At 44.8% G+C, this 26,800-nt stretch overlaps 1 protein-coding gene across 1 annotated transcript in view; it reads left to right on the top strand.

The window, feature by feature from the left end:
• Positions 1 to 26,800, top strand: part of LOC135549698 (CUB and sushi domain-containing protein 3-like) — a gene marked incomplete at its 5' end in the record, with an annotated part of 323,045 nt that overhangs the window by 275,996 nt on the left and 20,249 nt on the right. Inside the window, 5 exons of the mRNA XM_064979922.1 lie at positions 331 to 507; positions 3,404 to 3,583; positions 6,337 to 6,510; positions 18,209 to 18,382; positions 22,136 to 22,209. Of these exons, the coding sequence (XP_064835994.1) occupies positions 331 to 507; positions 3,404 to 3,583; positions 6,337 to 6,510; positions 18,209 to 18,382; positions 22,136 to 22,209 (779 nt within the window). The remainder of the gene's footprint in view (positions 1 to 330; positions 508 to 3,403; positions 3,584 to 6,336; positions 6,511 to 18,208; positions 18,383 to 22,135; positions 22,210 to 26,800) is intronic.

The following is a 26,800-nucleotide window of genomic DNA, read 5'->3' as shown; positions in this document are numbered from 1 at the left end:
AGTGGATGCTATGGGGTTTGAATGCCGTAGTAGGGAAAGGGGCAGTGATTATTTCATGGCAGGGACAAATACTATACTTAGCATTGACACACAGTATCAGTCCATATGAATTTAAACGTTATTTAAAGTGCATTTAAATCTGCAAAAAAAACATTTTGCAGTCTTTATCAGAGATGATTCCATACTGTAGATGCTGAAATCTAACCAATATACAGTATATATTGTAATATATGTATAGTGCATAATGTGATGTAACAACTTCATATGTATTTGGAATTATCACATAAACCCAATCATTCAATCGAACTCTATCTGCATCTCTCTCACCAGCGGGGCAGTGTGGGAACCCAGGGAGCCCCAGTAACGGCCGTGTGTACAGGCTGGACGGAACTACCTACTCTCACTCGGTCACCTACTCCTGTATGGACGGCTACCTGCTGACCGGCTCCACCACCCGCCAGTGTCTGGCCAATGCCACCTGGTCTGGCACTGCCCCCAACTGCACCAGTAAGTCCTCATAAACCCACCTCACTGCCCCCAGCTGCACCAATAAGTCCTCTTAAACCCACCTCACTGCCCCCAGCTGCACCAATAAGTCCTCATAAACCCACCTCACTGCCCCCAGCTGCACCAATAAGTCCTCATAAACCCACCTCACTGCCCAAAGCTGCACCAATAAGTCCTCATAAACCCACCTCACTGCCCCCAACTGCACCAGTAAGTCCTCATAAACCCACCTTACTGCCCCCAGCTGCACCAATAAGTCCTCATAAACCCACCTCACTGCCCCCAGCTGCACCAATAAGCCCTCATAAACCCACCTCACTGCCCCCAGCTGCACCAATGAGTCCTCATAAACCCACCTCACTGCCCCCAGCTGCACCAATAAGTCCTCATAAACCCACCTCACTGCCCCCAGCTGCACCAATAAGTCCTCATAAACCCACCTCACTGCCCCCACCTGCACCAATAAGTCCTCATAAACCCACCTCACTGCCCCCAGCTGCACCAATAAGTCCTCGTAAACCCACCTCACTGCCCCCAACTTCACCAGTAAGTCCTCATAAACCCACCTCACTGCCCCCAGCTGCACCAATAAGTCCTCATAAACCCACCTCACTGCCCCCAACGGCAACAGATCTGGGACTTGATCCTGCACCAGTCCATGTCATCTTATTCATTATGGTCTGAAATGCCTGAGACGTTTAGGACTAAGGGCACTGGACTTTTTTTGTGTGCTTATTAACAGGGCTGTGTGAATAATCCTACTGATAACGCCACAATCATTTGAGGGAGATTTCAATACATATAGACAGTAGATATGACTCAGCTAAATGTACACAGATGTATTTCTATGTTCGATTGTGATCTTTCATTTTCACATATTTTTCTCGTAGATTACCTATTTTGATCAGGTCCTATCATAGATAGAGCATAGGGTAAATTAATGGACTTAGGCTTAAGACAAAGTTGCATCCCAAATTGCACCCTATTCCCTATATAGTGCGCTACTTTTCACCAAAGTGGTGCACTACACCTCTGGTCAAATGTAGTACACGATATAGGGGAAAGGGTGTCATTTGGAATGCAACCAAAATCTTGCATCCTCTCCTCATGACATTTCAACGTGCTGCTCATCTCATCTAGGGAGGGTGGGCTGGTCGAAGTGAGGAAGCTCTTTAAGGTAGCCTGCGGGTTAGGGATTGAGACAGAACGAGGAGGAGTCACACACACAGTGACTTGCGGGTTGAGAGAGAGGAAAGGTCAGAAGAGCTCTGTGCCCCTGCTCCAGCAAGATAAGGAAATCAATCCCTCTGTGCCTCTGTTACCTGGTGTACATTACCATACCCTCCTCAGCTCTTCCCACTTCTTCAGATCCTCCTCAGTCGAGTAGACAACACCAGGGAGTCGATGTGATTTAAATCCAGGCCCAGGGGCGAGACAGAGAGAGATAGACAGAGGGAGAGAGAGATGGAGAAAAACAGAGAGATAGAGAGGGAGAACGAGAGAAAGAGAGAGAGGAAGAGGGAGAAAAAGAGGAGAGTGAGAGAGACTTACTCCACTTCAGGTAGATAATTCCTCTCTACCTCTCCTGGTAGAGAGGTTCAGATTCAGTTCATTCAGAAAAGGATGACTAGATCTATGAACTACTGCCTGTCTGTCTCCATATCCCCACTAGACATACAGACCATACATACTGGTTCCTCCAGGCCAGGTTCATTGCCTTTGATCGTATGCCATTTAGTGCCCATATGTTTTTTACCGGGCCTGTTTTTATCTTTACTTCGCTCTCTTTCCATAGAGACCTTGGTTTACGTCCCAAAATGGCACCCTATTCCCTATAGTCATAGTGCTTTGATCAAAAGTATTGCGCTATATAGGGAACAGGGTGCTCTTTGGGGAAGCATCCCTTGCCTGTGGCATGTTAAAGTAGGAATGATTGATGCGTCTTTACATGTGTTTATTGAGCAGGCTGAGAAGGGTGATGCATGGTTGCTATCCGGGGGTGGAGTCGTATTAGCATTTTGGTCGAGCCATTGTTCACACCACCAAGACAGTTTTACAAGCTAACGCCTCCGATGATTGATTCTGAAGCATCATTCACACGTTTTTCCACAAAAGACACAAAATGTATAAAAAAACTGTGATTCCGGAATTGATACATAAATCAATAGGGGGGGGGGACTTTTTTTCCAAAATGAAAAAATAGATAGGGAAAGGACTTTTGGGGTTTGTTGTGAGTCACATGGGAGTACAGAGGTACTAATGTGTTTATTTGACCTTTTCATCTGAATTCCCAGGTAGACTCTGGAAACATGCAGCGTTCTATTTTCTGCTCTCCGCTTTCCTCCCTATACCGCCCCTGTTTGTTCATCCATAGAACAGAAGGGAGTGATAGTTGTAAAAGATCGACAGAATTGATTATGGAAGTTGAACCCAGGAGACCCCTGTATGAGAACACAGCTTCCCCTGCTTACAGCTATTGATTTTCTCCTGTGATCGTGAGATCTATCATTGTGAATTAAAGAGGCGAGGTGGTATCTCCTCAGTGGAGATATCTGTTGCTGGCTGCATAAATGGGTAGTTTCAGATGATTTGTGGATTAGGTTTCCCGCTGATTGTTGTCACAGCCCGATTCATATCTCACACCGGACCAACAATGGGGCCTAAATCGCACTTCGACCGCTGTCATAGATATCACCATCTATAGCGCAAAAGAGCCAAAAAACATAATGGTTTGTTACAGAGTAAAGTGTCTTACTGGGTATGTATCTTTTTTGTTATGTGCTTGTTTGCTGCAACCAAGTACTCTGTGTCACTCGTTAGTTTCTTTCTCTTTTTTCACACTTTTCTTTCTCTTTCTCTCTTTCTTTCTTTCTTTCTTTCTTCCTTTCCATCACAGTGATAAATTGTGGTGACCCTGGGGTTCCAGCCAATGGGATGAGGTATGGAGAGGACTTTGCTATTGGTCAGAACATCACCTTCCTGTGTGCGCCAGGATACACCATGGAGGTTGACAGCTCACCCGTGCGCACCTGCACCTCCAACGGTACCTGGAGTGGCATCATGGCATCCTGCAAAGGTGAGGCCGAGCAACATGTGTAGCATGATGTACTTCATTACCCATAATGCTCTGTGGAACATATCTTAATAACATTCTGGCATCATGACATCCTTCAAAGACAGGGCCCTTTAGAGGGTACTACTTTTAGCTAGAACCCTATGAGCCTTCGGTTTGTTTATTTTGATACTTCAATTTGAGTGTTGGAATATGTGTATCTACACCTTAGAATATAGTTCAATGAGTCCCAGTCTCAGGGAGGAAATAATCAAGGTTGGCATTGTCCCAGAGTTTCAATACAGATTGGTATAGCTTATTCACAGTAACACTAAACACCTGCTGGTTCCCTTCCCACACTGGTTGCCTGAGCAACAGTAGCCTAGATGTCTTTGTGTCCTGCTAGCAGTCACAGAGGAAGAGTTTAAATACAGGATAGCATTGTGCTTTGGCTTGTTATTGTAATATCCTGTCTTGTTGTTGTTGACACTATATGCCAGGCAGAAAAGGTTTCTCTTCTTCATAAAAAACCCTTTCTCAACTTGCATAAAATGCTGCTTTGTATTACCATTATCTTGGACAAATTACAATTAACACAGATATGGCCATCCATTTGAACAGGTTAGAGTTGAATCTCTTGGCTCTGTGAGAGAGTGTGTTGTACATACATATGTAACAGCTGCAGAGTGATATCTTGGTGCAGTGCATTCTTATGATGCACAGTTGGATCTATGAATATGGATGTTAAAGTGTCGGGAAGCAAACTGAAAATGGAAATGGCTGGGTGAAAGTCTGACATTGGCTTTTAACAAACTGTGTGTGTGTGTGTGTGTGTGCGTGTGTGCGTGCGTGTGTGTGTGTGTGTGTGTGTGTGTGTGTGTGTGTGTGTGTGTGTGTGTGTGTGTGTGTGTGTGTGTGTGTGTGTGTGTGTGTGCGTGCGTGCGTGCGTGCGTGCGTGCGTGCGTGCGTGCGTGCGTGCGTGCGTGCGTGCGTGCGTGCGTGTACATGTACTGTATAAGTATGTGAGAATATTTGTGTTCTGCGCCTGTGAAGTGCAGGAGCTGTCAGAGCAGCTGTGAAACCACTGCATAAACATATTATTCATTAGCTTAGTACAAGGCAAGCTGGTCTACTCTCAATGGACGAGCCACCAAGCATGTCCAATACTAATTCAGAATATTAATAGAACATTTGGGAACTTATTACACGTTTATGGCTTTTATTACCGGAGCACATAGATGACAATAAGCACAGCCAATGGGCTTGACAAATGTGTTTGTTTTTATAGTCAGCTGATGAATTGGGAGGGAATCACTACCCTCTCAGTCAAAGGGTTCTGGTGAAAAGTAGTGCACTATATAGGGAATAGGGTATCAATGCGCTCTGGTGAAAAGTAGTGCACTATATAGGGAATAGGGTGCCAGTGGGCTCTGGTGAAAAGTAGTGCACTATGTAGGGAATAGGGTACCAATGGGCTCTGGTGAAAAGTAGTGCACTATATAGGGAATAGCATACCATTTTGGACACAGCCAAAGTCTCCCCCTGCAATTTGACAACGTTGCTTTAAACCTACCACCAATTTGTCTTGTAACTATATGCCAGCTCCCACATGAGGTTCCTTCAAGAGATCACCCCCCACATAAGAATTGACACCCCTGCCCAACACCCACCAAGCCTAGCCAGTAATCTACAAACACTGAGATTTCCCCCATCAAAATAGAATCCTAATTCTCTTGGATTACCTCTCTCTGAACTCTGCATATCCCACTCGTGCTGTTCCTGCTCCAACGCCTACCTGCAGTGCTATTCCTGTTATCCAGTGAGAGCAGTATCCATGGTGCACTATTTTGGAAAGCCTATCTTACTGCTATTTGGTGAGAGGAGTGTGTTTATTGTACAGTCTGCTGGAAAATATATTTCTGCCCACAGTGTTCTGGAAAGCCTTATCTGCTGTTACTCTAATTCAGTGAGAGGAGTATACCTGTCTCCACATAGTGGTTGGCAGAAGTGTGTGAATAACAGACATGGGAGAGAGAGACTCGCTCTACAGAGTGCAACATGAGTCATCCAGCCTATCCCTCTCACCCACTCAAGCGTGGCGTAGGCTGGGGCGCAGCGAGACTCCCAGGCAGCTCTCAGACAAACAAACAGTCCCTTTGACTTTCTCTACCTCCCTGATGTCGCCCCCACTCCCCCCCCCCAACACTTTCATGTTTGTTTAGACAGTCATTGGCTGCACCCCAAATGGAACTCTATTCCCTATATGGTGCACTCCGTAGCTATTGGGGATGCAGAGGTCATGACACCCGGAAGCTAGTGGTCTGAGAGAAAAGCATTAGTTCTGTTTCAGTTAGACAGCTGGCAGTAAATGTCCACTAAGGGTGACATTATATAGCTTTACTACATGGTCATGCTTCGCACAGCTACAAATACTCCTTAGACCTAATTTCCTAAGATTTTGTTGTTGAGAATGTGTTGTTTTAGTTGTTAGCCTGGCTGTGGCCCTTTTCCAAAGGTTTCCTGTGTGTTCACTGTTTGCTTTAATGCCATGAATGGAATGGTAAAGTATAATTCATCCCTAATTGATTCATGAGATTCCTTACAGGGATAATGAGGGTTAAGTAAGAGAGTAATTCAGCATTAACTACAGTATTACACAGAGAGTAAACTCCCTCTCCCCTTTGCCTTTCTGTCCTCCCTATCCCTGTCCTCTATCCAACTACACCCACCCTCTTTCCACTTTGTCACCCCTCTCTCCCTCTCCTCTCCCCCCATAGCGGTGACCTGCGCGGCACCCTCTGCCATCTCCAATGGGGTCCTGGAGGGCACAGACTTTGAGTGGGGCACTAGCGTGAGCTACAGCTGCTCCCCCGGGTACGAGCTGTCCTTCCCTGCCATCCTCACCTGCGTGGGCAACGGCACCTGGAACGGAATGGTGCCTCAGTGCCTACGTGAGTAACACGCTCCTCTCCTCTTCTCTCCTGTTCTTTTGTTTTCTGTTATTTTGTGCTCCTCTCTCACTCTCTCTTTCTATCTCTCGCTCTCTGTCTTTTGCTGTCTCTCTCGCTCTCTCTTGCTCTCTCTTGCTCTCTCGCTCTCTCCTCCCTCTCCCTCTCGTGGTGTTTTCCACTCTCTCGCACATCGATGCAACTTCACACTCTCTGCAGTAGTACTAACACTCAGTGTACCTGTGAAATTGACATTTTGTCGCATTCTTCATGTACTTGTTTCCTTGTTTCAGTTTGGCAAATATGTCCACAGTATCTATAGTTCTATGACTTTATAGATAGTCAGTGACTTTTAGTGGTGATTTGATTTTAAAACCAATAGCCTAAACTTTATTAGAAAAGGTTAGAACAAAGGGTACTTTGTACTTTATTAAGAACTATAAATAGCAGGTAATAAGCACAAGTAATGTAGAAAGTATTCAATGCTATGTCACCTTTCTCAGCAGATTCATACAAACTATGAACAGTTGATTATCGTGTTGTAACCTCTTTGTTTCCTGTTAATTTGCTGTCGTTACCATGTTATTTCCCTGTTGTTGCTGTGTTATTTCCGTGTTGTTACTGTGTTATTTCCCTGTTGTTACTGTGTTATTTCCCTGGTGTTACAGTGTTATTTCCCTGTTGTTACTGTTTTATTTCCCTGGTGTTACAGTGTTATTTCCCTGTTGTTACCGTGTTATTTCCCTGGTGTTACAGTGTTATTTCCCTGTTGTAGCTGCGTTATTTCCCTGTTGTTACCGTGTTATTTCCCTGGTGTTACCGTGTTATTTCCCTGGTGTTACAGTGTTATTTCCCTGTTGTTACTGTGTTATTTCCCTGTTGTTACCGTGTTATTTTCCCTGGTGTTACAGTGTTATTTCCCTGGTGTTACAGTGTTATTTCCCTGGTGTTACAGTGTTATTTCCCTGTTGTTACAGTGTTATTTCCCTGTTGTTACTGTGTTATTTCCCTGTTGTTACCGTGTTATTTCCCTGGTGTTACAGTGTTATTTCCCTGGTGTTACAGTGTTATTTCCCTGTTGTAGCTGTGTTATTTCCCTGTTGTTACCGTGTTATTTCCCTGGTGTTACCGTGTTATTTCCCTGTTGTTACTGTGTTATTTCCCTGTTGTTACCGTGTTATTTCCCTGTTGTTACTGTGTTATTTCCTTGTTGTTACTGTGTTATTTCCCTGTTGTTACCGTGTTATTTCCCTGTTGTTACCGTGTTATTTCCCTGTTGTAGCTGTGTTTTTTCCCTGTTATTTCCCTGTTGTTGCTGTGTTATTTCCCGGTTGTTTCTGTGTTATTTCCCTGTTGTTACCGTGTTATTTCCCTGGTGTTACCGTGTTATTTCCCTGGTGTTACAGTGTTATTTCCCTGTTGTTACTGTGTTATTTCCCTGTTGTTACTGTGTTATTTTCCCTGGTGTTACATTGTTATTTCCCTGGTGTTACAGTGTTATTTCCCTGGTGTTACAGTGTTATTTCCCTGTTGTAGCTGTGTTATTTCCTTGTTGTTACTGTGTTATTTCCCTGTTGTTACCGTGTTATTTCCCTGTTGTTACTGTGTTATTTCCTTGTTGTTACTGTGTTATTTCCCTGTTGTTACCGTGTTATTTCCCTGTTGTTACCGTGTTATTTCCCTGTTGTTGCTGTGTTATTTCCCGGTTGGTTCTGTGTTATTTCCCTGTTGTTACTGTGTTATTTCCCTGTTGTTACTGTGTTATTTCCCTTTTGTTATTGTGTTATTTCCCTGTTGTTACCGTGTTATTTTCCCTGGTGTTACAGTGTTATTTCCCTGGTGTTACAGTGCTATTTCCCTGGTGTTACAGTGTTATTTCCCTGGTGTTACAGTGTTATTTCCCTGTTGTTACTGTGTTATTTCCCTGTTGTTACCGTGTTATTTCCCTGGTGTTACAGTGTTATTTCCCTGGTGTTACAGTGTTATTTCCCTGTTGTAGCTGTGTTATTTCCCTGTTGTTACCGTGTTATTTCCCTGGTGTTACCGTGTTATTTCCCTGTTGTTACTGTGTTATTTCCCTGTTGTTACCGTGTTATTTCCCTGTTGTTACTGTGTTATTTCCTTGTTGTTACTGTGTTATTTCCCTGTTGTTACCGTGTTATTTCCCTGTTGTTACCGTGTTATTTCCCTGTTGTAGCTGTGTTTTTTCCCTGTTATTTCCCTGTTGTTGCTGTGTTATTTCCCGGTTGTTTCTGTGTTATTTCCCTGTTGTTACCGTGTTATTTCCCTGGTGTTACCGTGTTATTTCCCTGGTGTTACAGTGTTATTTCCCTGTTGTTACTGTGTTATTTCCCTGTTGTTACTGTGTTATTTTCCCTGGTGTTACAGTGTTATTTCCCTGGTGTTACAGTGTTATTTCCCTGGTGTTACAGTGTTATTTCCCTGTTGTTACAGTGTTATTTCCCTGTTGTTACTGTGTTATTTCCCTGTTGTTACCGTGTTATTTCCCTGGTGTTACAGTGTTATTTCCCTGGTGTTACAGTGTTATTTCCCTGTTGTAGCTGTGTTATTTCCCTGTTGTTACCGTGTTATTTCCCTGGTGTTACCGTGTTATTTCCCTGTTGTTACTGTGTTATTTCCCTGTTGTTACCGTGTTATTTCCCTGTTGTTACTGTGTTATTTCCTTGTTGTTACTGTGTTATTTCCCTGTTGTTACCGTGTTATTTCCCTGTTGTTACCGTGTCATTTCCCTGTTGTAGCTGTGTTTTTTCCCTGGTATTTCCCTGTTGTTGCTGTGTTATTTCCCGGTTGTTTCTGTGTTATTTCCCTGTTGTTACTGTGTTATTTCCCTGTTGTTACTGTGTTATTTCCCTGTTGTTATTGTGTTATTTCCCTGTTGTTACCATGTAATTTCCCTGTTGCTTCATGTTATTTCCCTGTTGTTCCTGTGTTATTGCCCTCTTGTTACTGTGTTGTTACGGACACATTCAATCAATCGTTATCCCAGTCTGCTGTCCCCACATGCTTCAAGATGGCCAACATTGTTCCTATACCCAAGAAGGCAAAGGTAACTGAACTAAATGACTATTGCCACGTAGCACTCACTTCTGTCATCATGAAGTGCTTTGCGAGAATAGTCAAGGATTTTATCACCTCCTACTTACCGGCCACACTAGACCCACTTCAGTTTGCATACCGCACCAACAGGTCCACCGATGATGCAATCGCCATCACACTGCACACTGCCCTAACCCATCTGGACAAGAGGAATACCTATGTAAGAATGCTGTTCATTGACTACAGCTCAGAATTCAACACCATAGTACCCTCCTAGCTCATCATCAAGCTGGAAGCCCTGGGTCTCAACCCCGCCCTGCGCAATTGGGTCCTGGACTTTCTGACGTGCTGCTCCCAGGTGGTGAAAGTAGGAATCAACATCTCCACTTCGCTGACCCTCAACACTGGGTCCCCACAAGGGTGTGCGTGCTCGGCCCCCTGTACTCCCTGTTCATCCACGACTGCGTGGCCATGCGCGCCTTCAACTCAATCATGAAGTTTGCAGACGACACAACAGTAGTGGGCTTGATTACCAACAGCAACGAGACAGCCTACAGGGAGGAAGTGAGGGCACTCGGAGTGTGGTGTCAGGAAAACAACCTCTCACTTAACGTCAACAAAACAAAGGAGATGATCATGGACTTCAGGAAACAGCAGCGGGAGCACCCCCTTATCCACATCAAAGGGACAGCAGTGGAGAAGGTTTTTTTAAGTTCCTCTGCGTACATATCACAGACAAACTGAAATAGTCCACCCACACAGACAGTGTGGTGAAGAAGGCACAACAGCGCCTCTTCAACCTCAGGAAGCTGAAGAAATTTGTGTTGTCAGTGAAAACCCTGCTAAAATTTTATAGATTCACAATCGAGAGCATCCTGTCGGGCTGTATCACAGCATGGTACGGCAACTGCACTGCCCTCAACCGCAACTGCAACTCCCTCATATGTATATACTCTACCTTATACCATCTACTGCACCTTGCCTATGCCGCTCAGCCTTCGCTCATCCATATATTTATATGTACATATTCTTATTCACCCCTTTAGATTTGTGTGTATTAGATAGTTGTTGGGGAATTGTTAGATTTCTTGTTAGATATTACTGCACTGCACAAGCATTTCGCTACACTCGCATTAACATCTGCTAACCATGTGTATGTGACAATAAAATGTTATTAGTTGCCATGTTATTTCCCTGTTGTTACTGTCTTCTTTCCCTGTTGATTCCTGATATTTCTATCTTATTACCGTGTTATTTCCCTGTTGTTACCGTGTTATTTCCCTCTTGTTTCTGTTATTTCCCTGTTGTTACTGTCTTCTTTCCCTGTTGATTCCTGATATTTCTATCTTGTTACCGTGTTATTTCCCTCTTGTTTCTGTTATTTCCCTGTCATTACCCTGTTATTTCCCTCTTGTTACAGTGTTATATCCCTGTTGTTAGTGTGTTATATCCCTGTTGTTACTGTGTTGTTTCCCTGTTGTTACCGTGTTATTTCCCTCTTGTTTCTGTTATTTCCCTGTCGTTACCCTGTTATTTACCTCTTGTTACAGTGTTATATTCCTGTTGTTCGTGTGTTATATCCCTGTTGTTACTGTGTTGTTTCCCTGTTGTTACCGTGTTATTTCCCTCTTGTTTCTGTTATTTCCCTGTCGTTTCTGTTATTTACCTCTTGTTACAGTGTTATATTCCTGTTGTTAGTGTGTTATATCCCTGTTGTTACCGTGTTAGTTCCCTGTTACTGTCTTCTTTCCCTGTTGATTCCTGATATTTCTATCTTATTACCGTGTTATTTCCCTCTTGTTTCTGTTATTTCCCTGTCGTTACCCTGTTATTTCCCTCTTGTTACAGTGTTATATCCCTGTTGTTAGTGTGTTATTTCCCTGTTGTTTTTTGATGGCGCCGGAGGGTAGGGCTGCCATCTTATCGGCTCTCAACCAATCATGCTATTTTGTTTTAGTTTTTTTGCGTTGTTCGTAACTTCTTTTGTACACAATGTTGCTGCCCCGTAATTCGCTGGAGAAGGAAACTGAGATTTCGAGGCAAAAGATCAGGTGCCTTGCGAAGATCAGGTGACAAGTGGCTAACCTGCCCTTGCCTTCTGTTGTGATAGCTAACGTTCTAGCGCTGGAAAATAAATGGGACGAACTGAAAGCACATATATCCTACAAACGGGACATTAAAAATATATGTAATATAATATAATATAATATAATAATAATATAATAATATATGTTTTCACCGAGTCGTGGCTGAACGACGACATAAAGAACATACAGCTGGCGGATTATACACTCTATCTGAAAGACAGAACAGCAGCCTCTGTTAAGACATGGGGTGGGGGCCTATGCATTTATTTAAAAAACAGCTGGTGCATGATATCTAAGGAAGTCTCAAGGTTTTACTCGCCTGAAGTAGAGTATCTCATGATAAGCTGTAGACCACACTACCTACCTAGAAAGTTTTCATCTGTATTTTTCATAGCTGTCTACATATCACCACAGAGCGAGGCTGGCACTAAAACCACACTAAATTAGCTGTATTCCGCCATAAGCAAACAGGATAAGCTCATCTAAAGACGGTGCTCCTAGTGGCCGGGGATTTTAATGCAGGGAAACTTAAATCAGTTTTACCAAATTTCTATCAGCATGTTATATCTGCAACCAGAGGGGAAAAAATTCTAGAGCACCTCTACTCCACACACAGAAACGTGTACAAAGCTCTCCCTCGTCCTCCATTTGGCAAATCTGACCATAACTCCTGATTCCTGCTTACAAGCAAAAATTAAAGCAGGAAGCACCAGTAACTCGGTCTAAAAAAAGTGGTCAGATGAAGCAGATGCTAAACTACAGGACTGTTTTGCTATCACAGACTGGAATATGTTCCGGAGATCTTCCGATGGCATTGAGGAGTACACCACATCAGTCACTGGCTTTATCAATAAGTTCATCGAGGACATCATCCCCACAGTGACTGTACGTACATACCCCAAACAGAAGCCATGGATTACAGGCAACATTTGCATTGAGCTAAAGGGTAGAGCTGCTGCTTTCAAGAGCGGGACTCTAACCCAGAAACTTATAAGAAATCCCGCTATGCCCTCTGATGAACCATCACACAGGCAAAGCGTCAATGCAGGACTAAGATCGAATCTTACTACAATGGCTCCCACAGTCGTTGGATGTGGCATGGCTTGCAAACTATTACAGACTACAAAGAGAAGCACGGCCAAGAGCTGCCCAGTGACACACGCCTACCAGACGAGCTAAAAAACGTCTATGCTCTCTTCGAGGCAAGTAACACTGAAACATGCATGAGAGCATCAGCTGTTCTGGATGACTGTGTGATCATGCTCTCCGCAGCCGGTGTGAGTAAGACCTTTAAACAGGTCAACATTCACAAGGCCACAGGGCCAGATGGATTACCAGGACTTGTACTCCGAGCATGTGCTGACCAACCTATCTCTGTCTGAGTCTGTAATACCAACATGTTTCAAGCAGACCTCCAAGAACACCCAAGACCACTAAGGTAACCTGCCTAAATGACTACCGACCCTTACCACTCACGTCTGTAGCCATGAAGGGCTTTGAAAGGCTGGTCATGGCTCACATTAACACCATTATCCCAGAAACCCTAGACCCACTCAATTTGCATACCGCCCCAACAGATCCACAGATGATGCAATCTCTATTACACTCCACACTGTCCTTTCTCACCTTGACAAAAGGAACACCTATGTGAGAATGTTATTCATTAACTACAGCTCAGCGTTCAACACCATAGTGCCCTCAAAGCTCATCACTATGCTAAGGACCCTGGGGCTATACTCCTCACTTTGCATCTGGATACTGGATTTCCTGACGGGCCGCCCCCAGGTGGTAAGGGTAGGTAACAACACATCCGGCACGCTGATCCTCAACACGGGGGCGCCTCAGGGGTGCGTGCTCAGTGCCCTCCTGTACTCCCTGTTCACTCATGCCTGCACAGCCAGGCACAACTCCAACACCATCATTACGTTTGTTGATGAGACAACAGTGGTAGGCCTGATCACCGACAACGATGAGACAGCCTATAGGGAGGAGGTCAGAGACCTGACTGTTTGGTGCAAGGACAACAACCTCTCCCTCAACATGATCAAGACTAAGGAGATGATTGTGGACTACAGGAAAAGGAGGATCTAGCATGCCCCCATTCTCATCGACAGGGCTGTAGTGGAGAAGGCTGACAGCTTCAAGTTCCTTGGCGTCCATCTCACCAAAAAACTACCATGATCCAAGCACACCAAGACAGTCTTGAAGAGGGCACAAGAAAACCTTTTCCCCCCCCAGGAGACTGAAAAGATGTGTCATGAGTTCTCAGATCCTCAAAGGTTTTTACAGCTGCACCATCAAGAGCATCCTGACGGGTTGCATCACTACCTGGTATGGCAACTGCTCGTCCTCCTACCGCAAGGCCCTACAGAGGGTAGTGCGTACGGCCCAGCACGTCACTGGGGCCAAGCTGCCTGCCATCCAAGACCTCTATTCCAGGTGGTGTCAGAGGAAGGCCCTAAAAATTGTCAAAGACTTCAGCCACCCTTGTCATAGACTGTTCTCTCTGCTACCGCACGGCAAGCGGTACTGGAGTGCCAAGTCTAGGTCCAAGAGGCTTCTGACCAGCTTCTATCCCCAAGCCATAAGACTCCTGAACATCTAATCAAATGGCTACCCGGACTATTTGCACCCCCCTCTACGCTGCTGCTACTCTCTATAATTATCTATGCATAGCCACTTTAATAACCCTTCCTGCATGTACATAATTACCTTAATTACATGACACCGGTGCCCCCGCACTGCCACCCTGCCACGCTGATCCTTGACACTGGGGCCCCTCAGGGGTGTGTACTTTGTCCCCTCCTGTATTCCCTGTTCACCCACGACTGTGTGGCCAAACACGTCTCCAACACCATCATTAAGTTTGCTGATGACACAACGGTGGTAGGCCTGATCACCGACAACGATGAGACGGCCTATAGGGAGGACGTCAGAGAACTGGCAGTGTGGTGCCAGGACAACAACCTCTCCCTTAATGTAAGCAAGACAAAGGAGCTGATCGTGGACTACAGGAAAAGGCGGGCCGAACAGGCCCCCATTAACATCGACGGGGCTGTAGTGGAGCAGGTCGAGAGTTTCAAGTTCCTTGGTGTCCACGTCACCATTGAACTATCATGGTCCAAAAATACCAAGACAGTCGTGAAGAGGGCACGACAAAACCTTTTCCCCCTCAGGAGACTGAAAAGATTTGGCACGGGTCCCCAGATCCTCAAAAGGTTCTACAGCTGCACCATCGAGAGCATCCTGTCAGTTGCGTCACCGCCTGGTATGGCAACTGCTGGGCATCTGACCGTAAGGCGCTACAGAGGGTTTTGCGAACGGCCCAGTGCATCACTGGGGCCAAGTTTCCTGCCATCCAGGACCTGTACAATAGGTGGTGTCTGGGGAAAGCCCATAAAATTGTCAGAGACTCCAGTCACCCAAGTTATAGACTGTTTTCCGCACGGCAAACGCACGGCAAACGGTACTGGAGCGCCAAGTCTAGGATCAAAAGGCTCCTCAACAGCTTCCAAGCCATAATACTGCTGAACAATTAATATAATCGCCACCAGGCACTGCTGCTACTCGTTGTTTATTATCTATGCATAGTCACTTCACCACCACCTACATGTACAAATTACCTCAACTAACCTGTACCCCCGCACACTGACTCGCACTCTGACTCGGCCCCCTGTATATAGCCTCGTTATTCTTCTTACGTTACTTTTTATTATGACTACTTTTTATTTTAGTCTACTTGGTAAATATTTTCTTAACTCTTCTTGAACTGCACTGTTGGTTAAGGGCTTGTAAATAAGCATTTCACTGTTCCTGTTGTATTTGGCGCATGTGACAAATCAAGTTTGATTTAATTTGTTACCCTGTTCAGTCAGCAATGCACAATAAAGTGCAACTGAAAAAGGTTGTGTCTCTGGTGGATTATAGTTCTGTGTTTTTCCGTTCAAGCAGGTGAGCTGGTATCCGACACTGCATTTGAAACAAATGGCTTCAGAATGAATGCTACACTGTCACCTTGCTCCACTGTAGAGGGACAAAAACATATCACAATGTTCTTGGTGTCATTGGTTGGTTGACTGACAGCTGAGTTAGAGGTGGAAGTGGCCATTCATAAGGTCCTTGGTCTGGTCTGACGAACTTCCCCCTGTTGTCGGGACATCAGTCACCCTCAATCGTTTGGGCATTAATGCCCCTCGATTCTCCATCGCTTTGATTTGACCCAAAATGAAGGGGAACTGTGATGAACTGCAGATAGCATGGTATTGAATTGAAAAGCCAAGCAGAGGCCTCCTGTTATGGGAGGCAAGAAGTGGAGGGATTCCACCATGATGAGCAGATATGCCCAATGACAGACAAGTGGACATGCACACACACATATAGCAATCACCCTCATACACAATCCAAAACGTCCATACACACACTAACGCGCGCTCATACACACACACAACCACACACATACAATCACACACACACATGCACACACACACACGTACACAGAACAGAAGGGAGAACAAGTCACTCTACATTAGGTGGTTATATATTTTTGGCAGATTTTCTCAAACCAGTGCCATCTCCTTGGAACTCTGCTCAAAAGTTACAATGTCTGCTGCGTTTACAATCACGGATTTGTGAAAAGCCTTTGTTTAAAAAAGTTTCAGTCTTGCTGAGACAAGGCTTCAGTCCCGTTGTTAGAGGGAATTATAAATAATGCAGGGGAATTAACTTCGATGCCACTGTTTTTCTCTCAGACTCAGAAACCTTAGAAGACATATTTGAACATCAGAGGATTCAACCATCTTTCCTACACCTATTGAGGATTCGGTCTCTAGCATACAACAAGCCAGAGAATCATAATTCACCTATAAGTTCATAACTCAGAGACCTTGGAAAGTACATTTGAACATCAGAAGACCCAACCATCAATTCTACACCTGGAGAATGTTCTATACAGAAAGACACCCAGGGAATCATAATTCACCCACTCGCCTTCATGTTTAGTTTACCTACTTGTCTCTCAGCCTCTGCCAACCCATCCTGCCAACCCATCCGTGTGACAGAGTGAAGAGCGGAGGGGGTAATCATTAGTAATCTGCACATAATTAATGAGTTCTTATCTGCCTGCCCCAGTGGGTCATCAGACAGGGCTTCAAACGAGAGTCGGAGGAGGGGTCGAGGGGGTGAGGAGGAGGAGGATGTAGAGGGGTGGAAGGGTGAAGGGGAGGAGGATGTAGAGGGTTGGAGGGGGGAAGGGGAGGAGGATGTAGAGGGTAGGAGGGGTGGAGTGGGTGAAGGGGAGGAGGATGTGGAGGGGTTGAAGGGGAGGAGGATGTAGAGGATGGAGGGGTGAAGGGGAGGAGGAAGTAGAGGGTACGAGGGCTGGAGGGGGTGAAGAGGAGGAGGATCTAGAGGGCTAGAGTGTTGAAGGGGAGGAGGATGTAGAGGGCTGGAGGGTTGAAGGGCAGGAGGATGTACAGGGCTGGAGGGGTGAAGGTGAGGAGGATGTAGAGGGCTGGAGGGTTGAAGGGGAGGAGGATGTAGAGGGCTGGAGGGGTGAAGGGGAGGAGGATGTAGAGGACTGGAGGGTTGAAGGGGAGGAGGATGTAGAGGGCTGGAGGGTTGAAGGGCAGGAGGATGTAGAGGGCTGGAGGGGTGAAGGGGAGGAGGATGTAGAGGGCTGGAGGGTTGAAGGGCAGGAGGATGTAGAGGGCTGGTGGGGTGAAGGGGAGGAGGATGTAGAGGGCTGGAGGGGTGAAGGGGAGGAGGATGTAGAGGGCTGGAGGGGTGAAGAGGAGAGCATGTTAAAGGGTCAGTAAATCATCAAGGTAGTTCTAATAGCCCACCCTTCAGAACGCTGAAGCATGTGCAGCAGCAGCTATGGGAATGAAATAAAGTATGGCTGCCAGTGACTTTGTAAACTTGCAGGGAGCACACTTTTATTTGTATTCTTCCTCTTCTTCCTCCTCTTCTTCTACTTCTTCTTCTTCTCTTTACATCTCTGTCTACTCTCTCTGGTCTCTCAAAACCCCTCTCTGCTCTCTCTTCCTCTTCCTCTCTTTTTTATATCTTGACAGTGTATCTATTATTCATCAAGAAAAAGTCAAGTTTGTAGTCCTCCTAGTACCCAGACAGTAAGAGAGGGAGTCTTGCTTGGCACATTTATAATGTATCAGCCAAGCATGACGTCAACATCAATTATGGATTCTTTCTGGACGGACCAAGTATTTGCTGGACAGCCACAGATGGTCAGCACTCAACGACCGTTTTGAGCCCTTTGAGGGTCGATGTCATTCATGTCTGTCTGGTCTGTAAGACTCCATCTTCTTCTCCCATGGTACCTGCCAGGATCGCAGATACAAAGAGATACTGTGGCAGGAGGAGAGAACCCACATAGGGGCAAAACCCGGTGACTTTACTCGTGTGATTTTTCTGGTCTAATTCCCGCTCTCTTCTTGCTGAAGTTCAATCAACACCGCGCCGGGGGAGAAGCCGGTAACACTGCTCCTGGGTGGTTTTTTAAATGTTTATTTTGATCTCCTATTCTTGATCTGTTGTTGTAGCCAAGTTCTGTGGGGACCCTGGTGTGCCTGCCTATGGCTCCAGAGAGGGACGCAGCTTCATCTACCAGTCAGAGGTGTTGTTCAGCTGTACCGCCCCCTATCTCCCGGTGGGCTCCACTACACGCATGTGCCAGGCCGACGGCTCCTGGAGCGGATTCCAGCCTCGCTGTATAGGTAAGCATCTACTGTGTGTGTGTGCCCGTGTCCCACAAAGCGTGAGGGTCGCACAGCATCTACAACTCGGTGTACATCTGTCCTATGTGTGATACTTGGCCCCAAAGCGTCATTACTGCATTTTTTATATGCTATATTCAATATGTTTTGTATGCTCAGTGTATATACACACCCATAACCTTTCTGCCCCTCTCTTTATTCCTCTAGAGTACATCATCTCTGTTTCCTATTTCTAGCGTTCTTTGCGTGCCTTAAAGCACAGCTTGTAAACTATTTAACTATGTCAAACAACTGGAATCAATGTCCTCCCTCTGACACTGGGCCACCTGAGGTATACCAAGACTACGTCCCAAATGGCACATTATTCCCTATATAGTGCACTACTTTTGACCAGAAGCCTATGGGCCGTTGTCAAAGTAGTGCACTATAATGTCTGCAGCCCTAGCCTACACACACATCTCTTATTGATAAGAGTATTCCAGAAAAGGCAGGGTCATTCCTTTTAGTGCCCTCCGAGAGGAGAGAGTGTATTGACGGGGGAGAAGAATGGAGCCTGTCAAGATATGAAATGTGTAGGAATGGCTGTAGGGGGATTCAGTTACATCAGGGGCACACTAGTGACATTCTCCTGGCCCTAGTCTTCACAGCTGGCTGATACCATTGTCTAGTTTCAGTTCGAGCTGTAGCGTATACTCATAGATTTTGTTTTCCAAAAGAGTTCTATGTGGGGGGATAGGATCCTACCAATAACCATTTTTTGATCTGAAGAACCCTTTTTGGAAGAAATGTTTCTTTGATGATTCTTTGGAAGGCAAAGAAGGGATCTACATAGAGCCATATATCATATTACCCAGCATGCTCTATTGCAGGGTGATTTTCAGAATTGTTTCTTTTAATATCTGTATTTCTGCATGTACAGTGAGCTCTAAAAGTATTGGGACAGTGACACATTTTTGTTTTTTGGGGCTCTGTTCTCCAGCACTTTGTATTTGAAATTATACAATGACTATGAGGCTAAAGTGCGGACTGTCGGCTTTATAAGAGGGTATTTCCATCCATATTGGGTGAACTGTTTATTAATTACAGCACTTTTTGTACATAGTCCCCCCATTTTAGGGGACCTGAAGTATTGGGACAAATTCACTTACATGTGTATTAAAGAAATAAAAAGTTAAGTATTTGGTCCCATGTGCATAGAATGCAATGACTACATCAAGCTTGTGAATAATTATCTTGAATAATGATGAGTGAGAAAGTTACTCCAAAATGACACCATAAATGATTTACCATTTACCCGTTGTATAAAGTGAAAATGCTCTCGAAGCCGGTGTTTGGAGGAGATATTGGCAACAACCTCGACTTTTTTAGACCAGGAGTAGGCTTAATCTGTGTCCAGGAATCTAGCCCGTGGGCTTTGTTGTCACTAGGGTTGCAAAAGTCCGGTAACTTTACCACAATTCCCAGGTTTTTCTGGAAATACTAATTGGAGTATTCCCAGATTTCCTGCTTGTTCCATCCTGATTCCAGAAATCTTCCAAAACTAGTGAATTTTGAGAAAGTTACTAGCATGTTGCAACCCTAGTTGTCACTCATATCATATAGTATATGTTTGATGTCCTCCCTTTCCTGGCATCTTTAACTTACCTGCTGTAATGATCTATTTAGTGTCTGTGAGACTTCTCCTGAATCCTTATCTGATTAAGCATCTCATCCAGGTGCCTACAGGAGACACCCTTCACACATCGATATGACTAGCTGATAATTGGCTTTATTTCACTAATTTAATATTCAAGTCATAGGCCCCTTTTGTCACTGGATCATTAGACCATTAGCAACAAGTCAATTGTTATCTGTTTAGTACTGGGCAACCGTGTATTGTACTACAGAAATGAACATTGAGGGTAGCCTGAGTTTAAATACAGTATAGCTCATTATGGTGGCTGTGATTTATGGATGCCGGAATGCTGGTGGTTAGACAGTCGGGCCAGTGACCAAAGGTTGCTAATTCCAATCCCAGAGCCGACGAGGTAAGAAATCTGTCAATCTGCCCTTGAGCAAGGCACTTAACACTAATTCATCCAGGGTCACTGATCCCTGGCTGTGACCTCACTCTCCGAGGGTGTCTAAGGGGGAGTGGGATATGCAAAAAACACATTTCCATTTCATTATACTCTGTACAGGTTAAACAAGACAAATATAAGCACCCCCTATTTGACTCTTGAAATCAATGAGGCTCAATTATCAGACTGATATGCCAACAAGATGTGACTATATGCTGAAATGTAGAGGGAAATATTTGGACTAGTTTTCAACATAGCTAACTAGCTGATCTAAACATTGTTTGTGACATGGCTGTGTGTGTCAATTCTGCTGTCATATGCTGTTTATCAGATGCCATGACTGTTTATGTCATCTGGTATGACAGTGCTATGTAGTCCTTTGGCAAAATATGGTTAAAGGGGTATTCTGTAGTTGTTGTTTTTAATTGGTTCAAAATGCAGATTGCCCCCTTAACTGTTGTCATATTGAAAAGGTATTCTTATGACATACAGTTACCTTAAGATCATCTTGACTGTAACTGATAAGGCAATGACAAAGTCTCATATAATGTTATCACATCACAACATGCAACACATATTGTTTGAGTACAAATATCCACAAAGGTACAGAGGCACAGACATTGTAGGACAAATACTGTCTTCATAAATATGTAGTATTCATGAAATGCCATATATTCCAAGACGGACCTCTCAGGATGATGAGAATTGCTTGGGATGAGATGTTCCTGCTGTGAGTGTGTGGAGTGGAGAGGGAGGGGAGGGGGTTATTTGTATGTGTGACTGAGTCTGAGTGTGTGTGTCTGAGTGTGTGTGTCTGAGTGTGGGGAGAGAGGGTGGGGAGAGGCGGTATTTATGTAATTGAACCAAACCGGGTTCTGTACAGACAGGCCTCGTTTGACAGGCGCAAACTATTGTTTTCACTTAATTATGTTTCGTTCGCACAATAATTTCCCAGACTGCATTTCCGTTTTCATACAGAAGAGAGGAGGCAGACACGATAGTGTTAGCTATGTTACGTTGCTGTGTGGGTTAGCTAGGCAGGCAGTGGTGGAGGTGTGTGCTGCTGTCATTTTCTGAGGCTGCATTGAATCCAGGTCTATGCGTCAGGCCGAGGATGTCCTCTACATCCTAATGATGCTGCTTCCCTCCACACAGCCACACAGCTGGGCCCGATGCTGCTGCAACTCTGCAGCAACACTGCCCCCTACTGGGTATTCTGCCTAGTATAGACACTTACTCTTTGGTTGTTTTGTTACAGTACCGCTGCAGCTGCTGTACTTACAGAAACACACTCATGATGGAGAGATATTAATTTCACAAGCACTCACACTGATGTACACACATGTGCACATGCACACACACACACACACACACACACACAAACAAACACACACACACACACACACGCAATCACACAATGACATACACCTCTGTTTTAGGCTGGGTATGACTGCGGTAAGCTATGTTGAATCATTATGGGAACTATAGCTGTTACTGTATCTGTGTCCCAAATGACACCCTATTCCCTATATAGTGCACTACTTTTGACCAAAGTCCAATGGGCCTATTTGGACGGCAGACTGTATGTCTCAAGTGCCTGCAGAGGCTGCATCCCCACCCAGAGATACTGTACATAGTTAAAGGTCTCTAACATAGTTTGTATAATATTTTCTCCTTTGTCTTCTTCTCTCAGAACCGACCCGTACTACCTGTGAGAACCCAGGGACACCTCGCTACGGTTCTCTGAACAGAACCTATGGCTTCAAGGTATTTTATGAACACATACTGTACATGTGTGGGGGGGTCTACAGTCTTACCTGAGAGAATGAACCTGATTCAAACTCATGGCCTTATAACAGTCAGATTGCATACTGAAGATATTTAGGTAATGTACTGTCTATGAATGTGTTATGTACTGTATGGATTATGAATGTGTTGTGAAGTCCTTAAGTAGGTACCCTTCAAATATTTATTTATTTAATTTTAAACAAGCTTACAGTCAATAACACAATAGAGAAAAAAGTCTATATACAGTGTGTGAAAATGGAGGTAAGGCAATAAATAGGCCATAGTTGCGAAGTAATTACAGTTTAGCAAATTAACACTGGAGTGATTGATGAGCAGATGATGATGTGCAAGTAGAAATACTGGTGTACAAAAGAGCAGAAAAGTAAATAAAAACAATATGGGGATGAGGTAGGTAGATTGGGTGGGCTATTTACAGATGGACTGCAGCGTACAGCTGCAGCGATCGGTTAGCTGCTCAGATATCTGATGTTTAAAGTTAGTGAGGGAAATATAAGTCTCCAGCTTCTGCGATTTTTGCAATTCGTCCCAGTCATTGGCAGCAGAGAACTGGAAGGAAAGGCGGCCAAATGAGGTGTTGGCTTTGGGGATGACCAGTGAGATATACCTGCTGGAGCGGGTGTTGTTATCGTGACCAGTGAGCTGAGATAAGGCATAGCTTTACCTAGCATAGACTTATAGATGACCTGGAGCCAGTGGGTCTGGCGACGAATATGTATCGAGGGCCAGCCGACTAGAGCATACAGGTCACAATGGTCGGTGGTATAAGGGGCTTTGGTGACAAAACGGATGGCACTGTGATAGACTGCATCCAGTTTGCTGAGTAGAGTATTGGAAGCTATTTTGTAAATGACATCGCCGAAGTCGAGGATCGGTAGTATAGTCAGTTTTACGAGGGTATGTTTGGCGGTGTGAGTGGAGGCTTTGTTGTGAAATAGGAAGCCAATTCTGGATTTAATTTTGGATTGGAGATGTTTAATATGAGTCTGGAAAGAAAGTTTACAGTCAAGCCAGACACCTAGGTATTTGTAGTTGTCCACATATTCAGTCAGAACCGTCCAGAGTAGTGATGCTAGTCGGGCGGGCGGGTGTGGGCAGCAAACGGTTGAAAAGCATGCATTTAGTTTTACTAGCGTTTAAGAGCAGTTAGAGACCACGGAAGGAGTGTTGTATGGCATTGAAGCTCGTTTGGAGGTTAATTAACACAGTGTCCAAAGAAGGGCCAGATGTATACAGAATGGTGTCGTCTGCGTAGAGGTGGATCAGGGAATCACCCCCAGCAAGAGCAACATCGTTGATATATACAGAGAAGAAAGTCAGCCCGAGAATTGAACCCTGTGGTACCCCCATAGAGACTGCCAGAGATCTGGACAACAAGCCCGATTTGACACACTGAACTCTATCAGAGAAGTAGTTGGTGAACCTTGTGAGGCAGTCGTTTGAGAAACCAAGGCTGTTGAGTCTGCCTATAAGAATACTGTGATTGACAGAGTCGAAAGCCTTGGCCAGGTCGATGAAGACGGCTGCACAGTACTGTATTTTATTGATGGCGGTTATGATATCGTTTAGTACCTTGAGCGTGGCTGAGGTGCACCCGTGACCAGCTCGGAAACCAGATTGCACAGCGGAGAAGGTACGGTGGGATTCGAAATGGTCAGTGATCTGTTTATTAACTTGGCTTCCGAAGACTTTAGAAAGGCAGGGCAGGATGGATATAGGTCTGTAACAGTTTGGGTCTAGAGTGTCACCCCCTTTGAAGAGGGGATGACCGTGGCAGCTTTCCAATCTTTAGGGATCTCAGACGATACAAAAGAGAGGTTGAACAGGCTGGTAATGGGGGTTGCAACAATGGCGGCAGATAGTTTCAGAAATAGAGGTTCCAGATTGTCAAGCCCTGCTGATTTGTACAGGTATAGGTTTTGCAGCTCTTTCAGAACATCTGCTATCTGGATTTGGGTGAAGGAGAAGTTGGGGAGGCTTGGGCAAGTAGCTGCGGGGGGTGCGGAGCTGTTGGCCGGGGTTGGGGTAGCCAGGAGGAAAGCATGGCCAGCCGTAGAGGAATGGAGAAATAAAGTGGAGAAATAAAGTGGTTGTAATACAAGTCTCTCATTCACACACCAAGCTCATGTAGTCTCATACCTTCTGGACAAAGCCATAACACTATAGGTAAAAAAAGAAGAAAAGAATATCCCAAGAATAATGAATTGTGGCCGAATGGCAAAACATTGGTTTAGGGACAATGCTCTTGCTAGACAAAGTCACATAACATAATTTTTTCAAAATAAGTTTTCTTTGGCTAATGAAATGAGACTATGAATATGTTCATTACTTACAGGCAAATTCCATCTGGTATTTGAGTTGTTTAAACTTGAGATCTCTGCATGTTTTGGCTGAACAGAGACCATAATGACCGTGACAATATGAATGTCAATGATAATGATGATGTCATGTCAATCATGGTGATAAGGATGGTGATTGTGGATATTTCACAGGAATGTTAAAGAACAAAAAAAAGCTATGAAACACCTTACCGTGCTGTCCATTACTGTTTTAGAAATATCACCAGCCAACCAGAAAACAGGATAGCTGCTGAGAATAGAAACTGTTTGTGTTTACAAGGTTTCATTTTCCTTTGTGTTTTATTTGTTTGTGTGTGTGTGTGTGTGTGTGTGTGTGTGTGTGTGTGTGTGTGTGTGTGTGTGTGTGTGTGTGTGTGTGTGTGTGTGTGTGTGTGTGTGTGTGTGTGTGTGTGTGTGTGTGTGTGTGTGTGTGTGTGTGTGTGTGTGCTTCTTACTATGCTGGAGTCCTAGGGTGTCTACACAGCATGAACTGCGAAAACGAGCAGTCCTCCCTCCGTTTCATGTCCCTAATGAGCCTTAAAACGCTAAGACTTTCCCCCACCAACAGAGCTGTGTTTACGTTGCTAGGAGTGATAAACAGGGTAAAACTGTACAGCAAATCTCATTGATTTGTTTGGGAAAAGGGAGACACATTTGCTGCACATTTGCTGCTCATTTGCTTGCCTCTAATTTGGAATCAAAAAGAAAGTTAGCAAATATCAAATGGCATAAAAGTTAAGAGCAGAATGTAGGCAAAGACACCACAGTGTTCACCTTCTGCTGCATGGCTTGCCTCTAATTTTGAATCAAAAAGAAATTTAGCAAATATCAAATGGCAATAAAGTGAAGAGAAGAATGTAGGCAAAGACACCACAGTGTTCACCTTCTCGCCTGTGGTGCTGTTGCATCATACACAGTGTATTAGATAGAATGCATCTTGGGCAGAATGTACGAAATGACCAATCTATTCTAGACGTACCTGTAAACACTAGTGCATTATACTATGTTCAGAGTTACGTTGGTGGGATAAATACATGATACATGCAGAGTTACTATTCCACCATAACAATAACACACAGGTGACAGAAGGGGAGGTGAGAGGGGGACAGTTATCCCTCCCTGCTATTTCAGTAGCTCCTCCTCATTAAGTTAAGACATGGAAAATAACTGCTGCTTTTTGCAGCGTGAATTAAGTTTACAAATATTTTCACTAGGGGACATGGAGTGAAAGGGAGGAGGAGGAAGGAAGGGGGAGGTGAAGTGTATTAGGGCTCTTGTCATGAAATAACTTTACGGGGAAAAAATCCAGGGGACAAGGAGGGAGAGGGAGGAGGAGGAGTGGGAGGAAGGAGGAGGAGAACTGGTGAGGGTTCTTGCCCAAATGCACTGGCATTAAGAATTCAAGCCTTAATGTAAAGTTTGGGGTCAAGTCATGCCCAGGCTTCAGAGAGAACAATGAAATATCAGGCTTTTCACACCCATTAATCATTTGTCTCATTTGAATAAATATATATATATATATATATGGAGGGAGGGAGGGAGGGAGGGAGGGAGGGAGGGAGGGAGGGAGGGAGGGAGGGAGGGAGGGAGGGAGGGAGGGAGGGAGGGAGGGAGGGAGGGAGGGAGGGAGGGAGGGAGGGAGGGAGGGAGGGAGGGAGGGAGGGAGGGAGGGAGGGAGGGAGGGAGGGAGGGAGGGAGAAGGAGGCCTTGCTGGCTGCGGCCTAATGATATTGAAGTAGAGTGAAGGAGATATTGTATTCCAGAGATAAGGCCCTGTGTCTATTACTCGTTAGACCATGTTCCAGTGCCGGGGACGACGTGTTAATCAATTAATGTGTGAAGCCACTGTCTCATTCCATGACACATTTTCATATTTCACTCCCCTGACTGTCACTTGGTTTAATGTCAAACACACACAGTTAAGCACACAGACACACACACAGATTTACGCATTCACATACACACACATTCTTCTACACACACACACACTGAGATGAGCACACAGACACACACACACAGATTTGCGCATGGACATACACACACACGCACAAATGCAAGCAAAGCAGGGGAAGGCTGAGAGAGCTGAAAAGAGCTGACAAGAGCTTACCTGATATGTCGCTCTATGAAAAGACATTAGTGATCAATGATCAGTGTGGCAGACAGACAGGCGAGCAGACAGACAGACAGAAAAGAACCAGGGAACGTGTTGTTTG

Source organism: Oncorhynchus masou, chromosome 12, assembly GCF_036934945.1.
Source record: "Oncorhynchus masou masou isolate Uvic2021 chromosome 12, UVic_Omas_1.1, whole genome shotgun sequence".
Taxonomy (NCBI): domain Eukaryota; kingdom Metazoa; phylum Chordata; class Actinopteri; order Salmoniformes; family Salmonidae; genus Oncorhynchus; species Oncorhynchus masou.
Note: the sequence above shows the minus strand (reverse complement) of the source record. Positions and strands in the feature narration are given on the sequence as shown.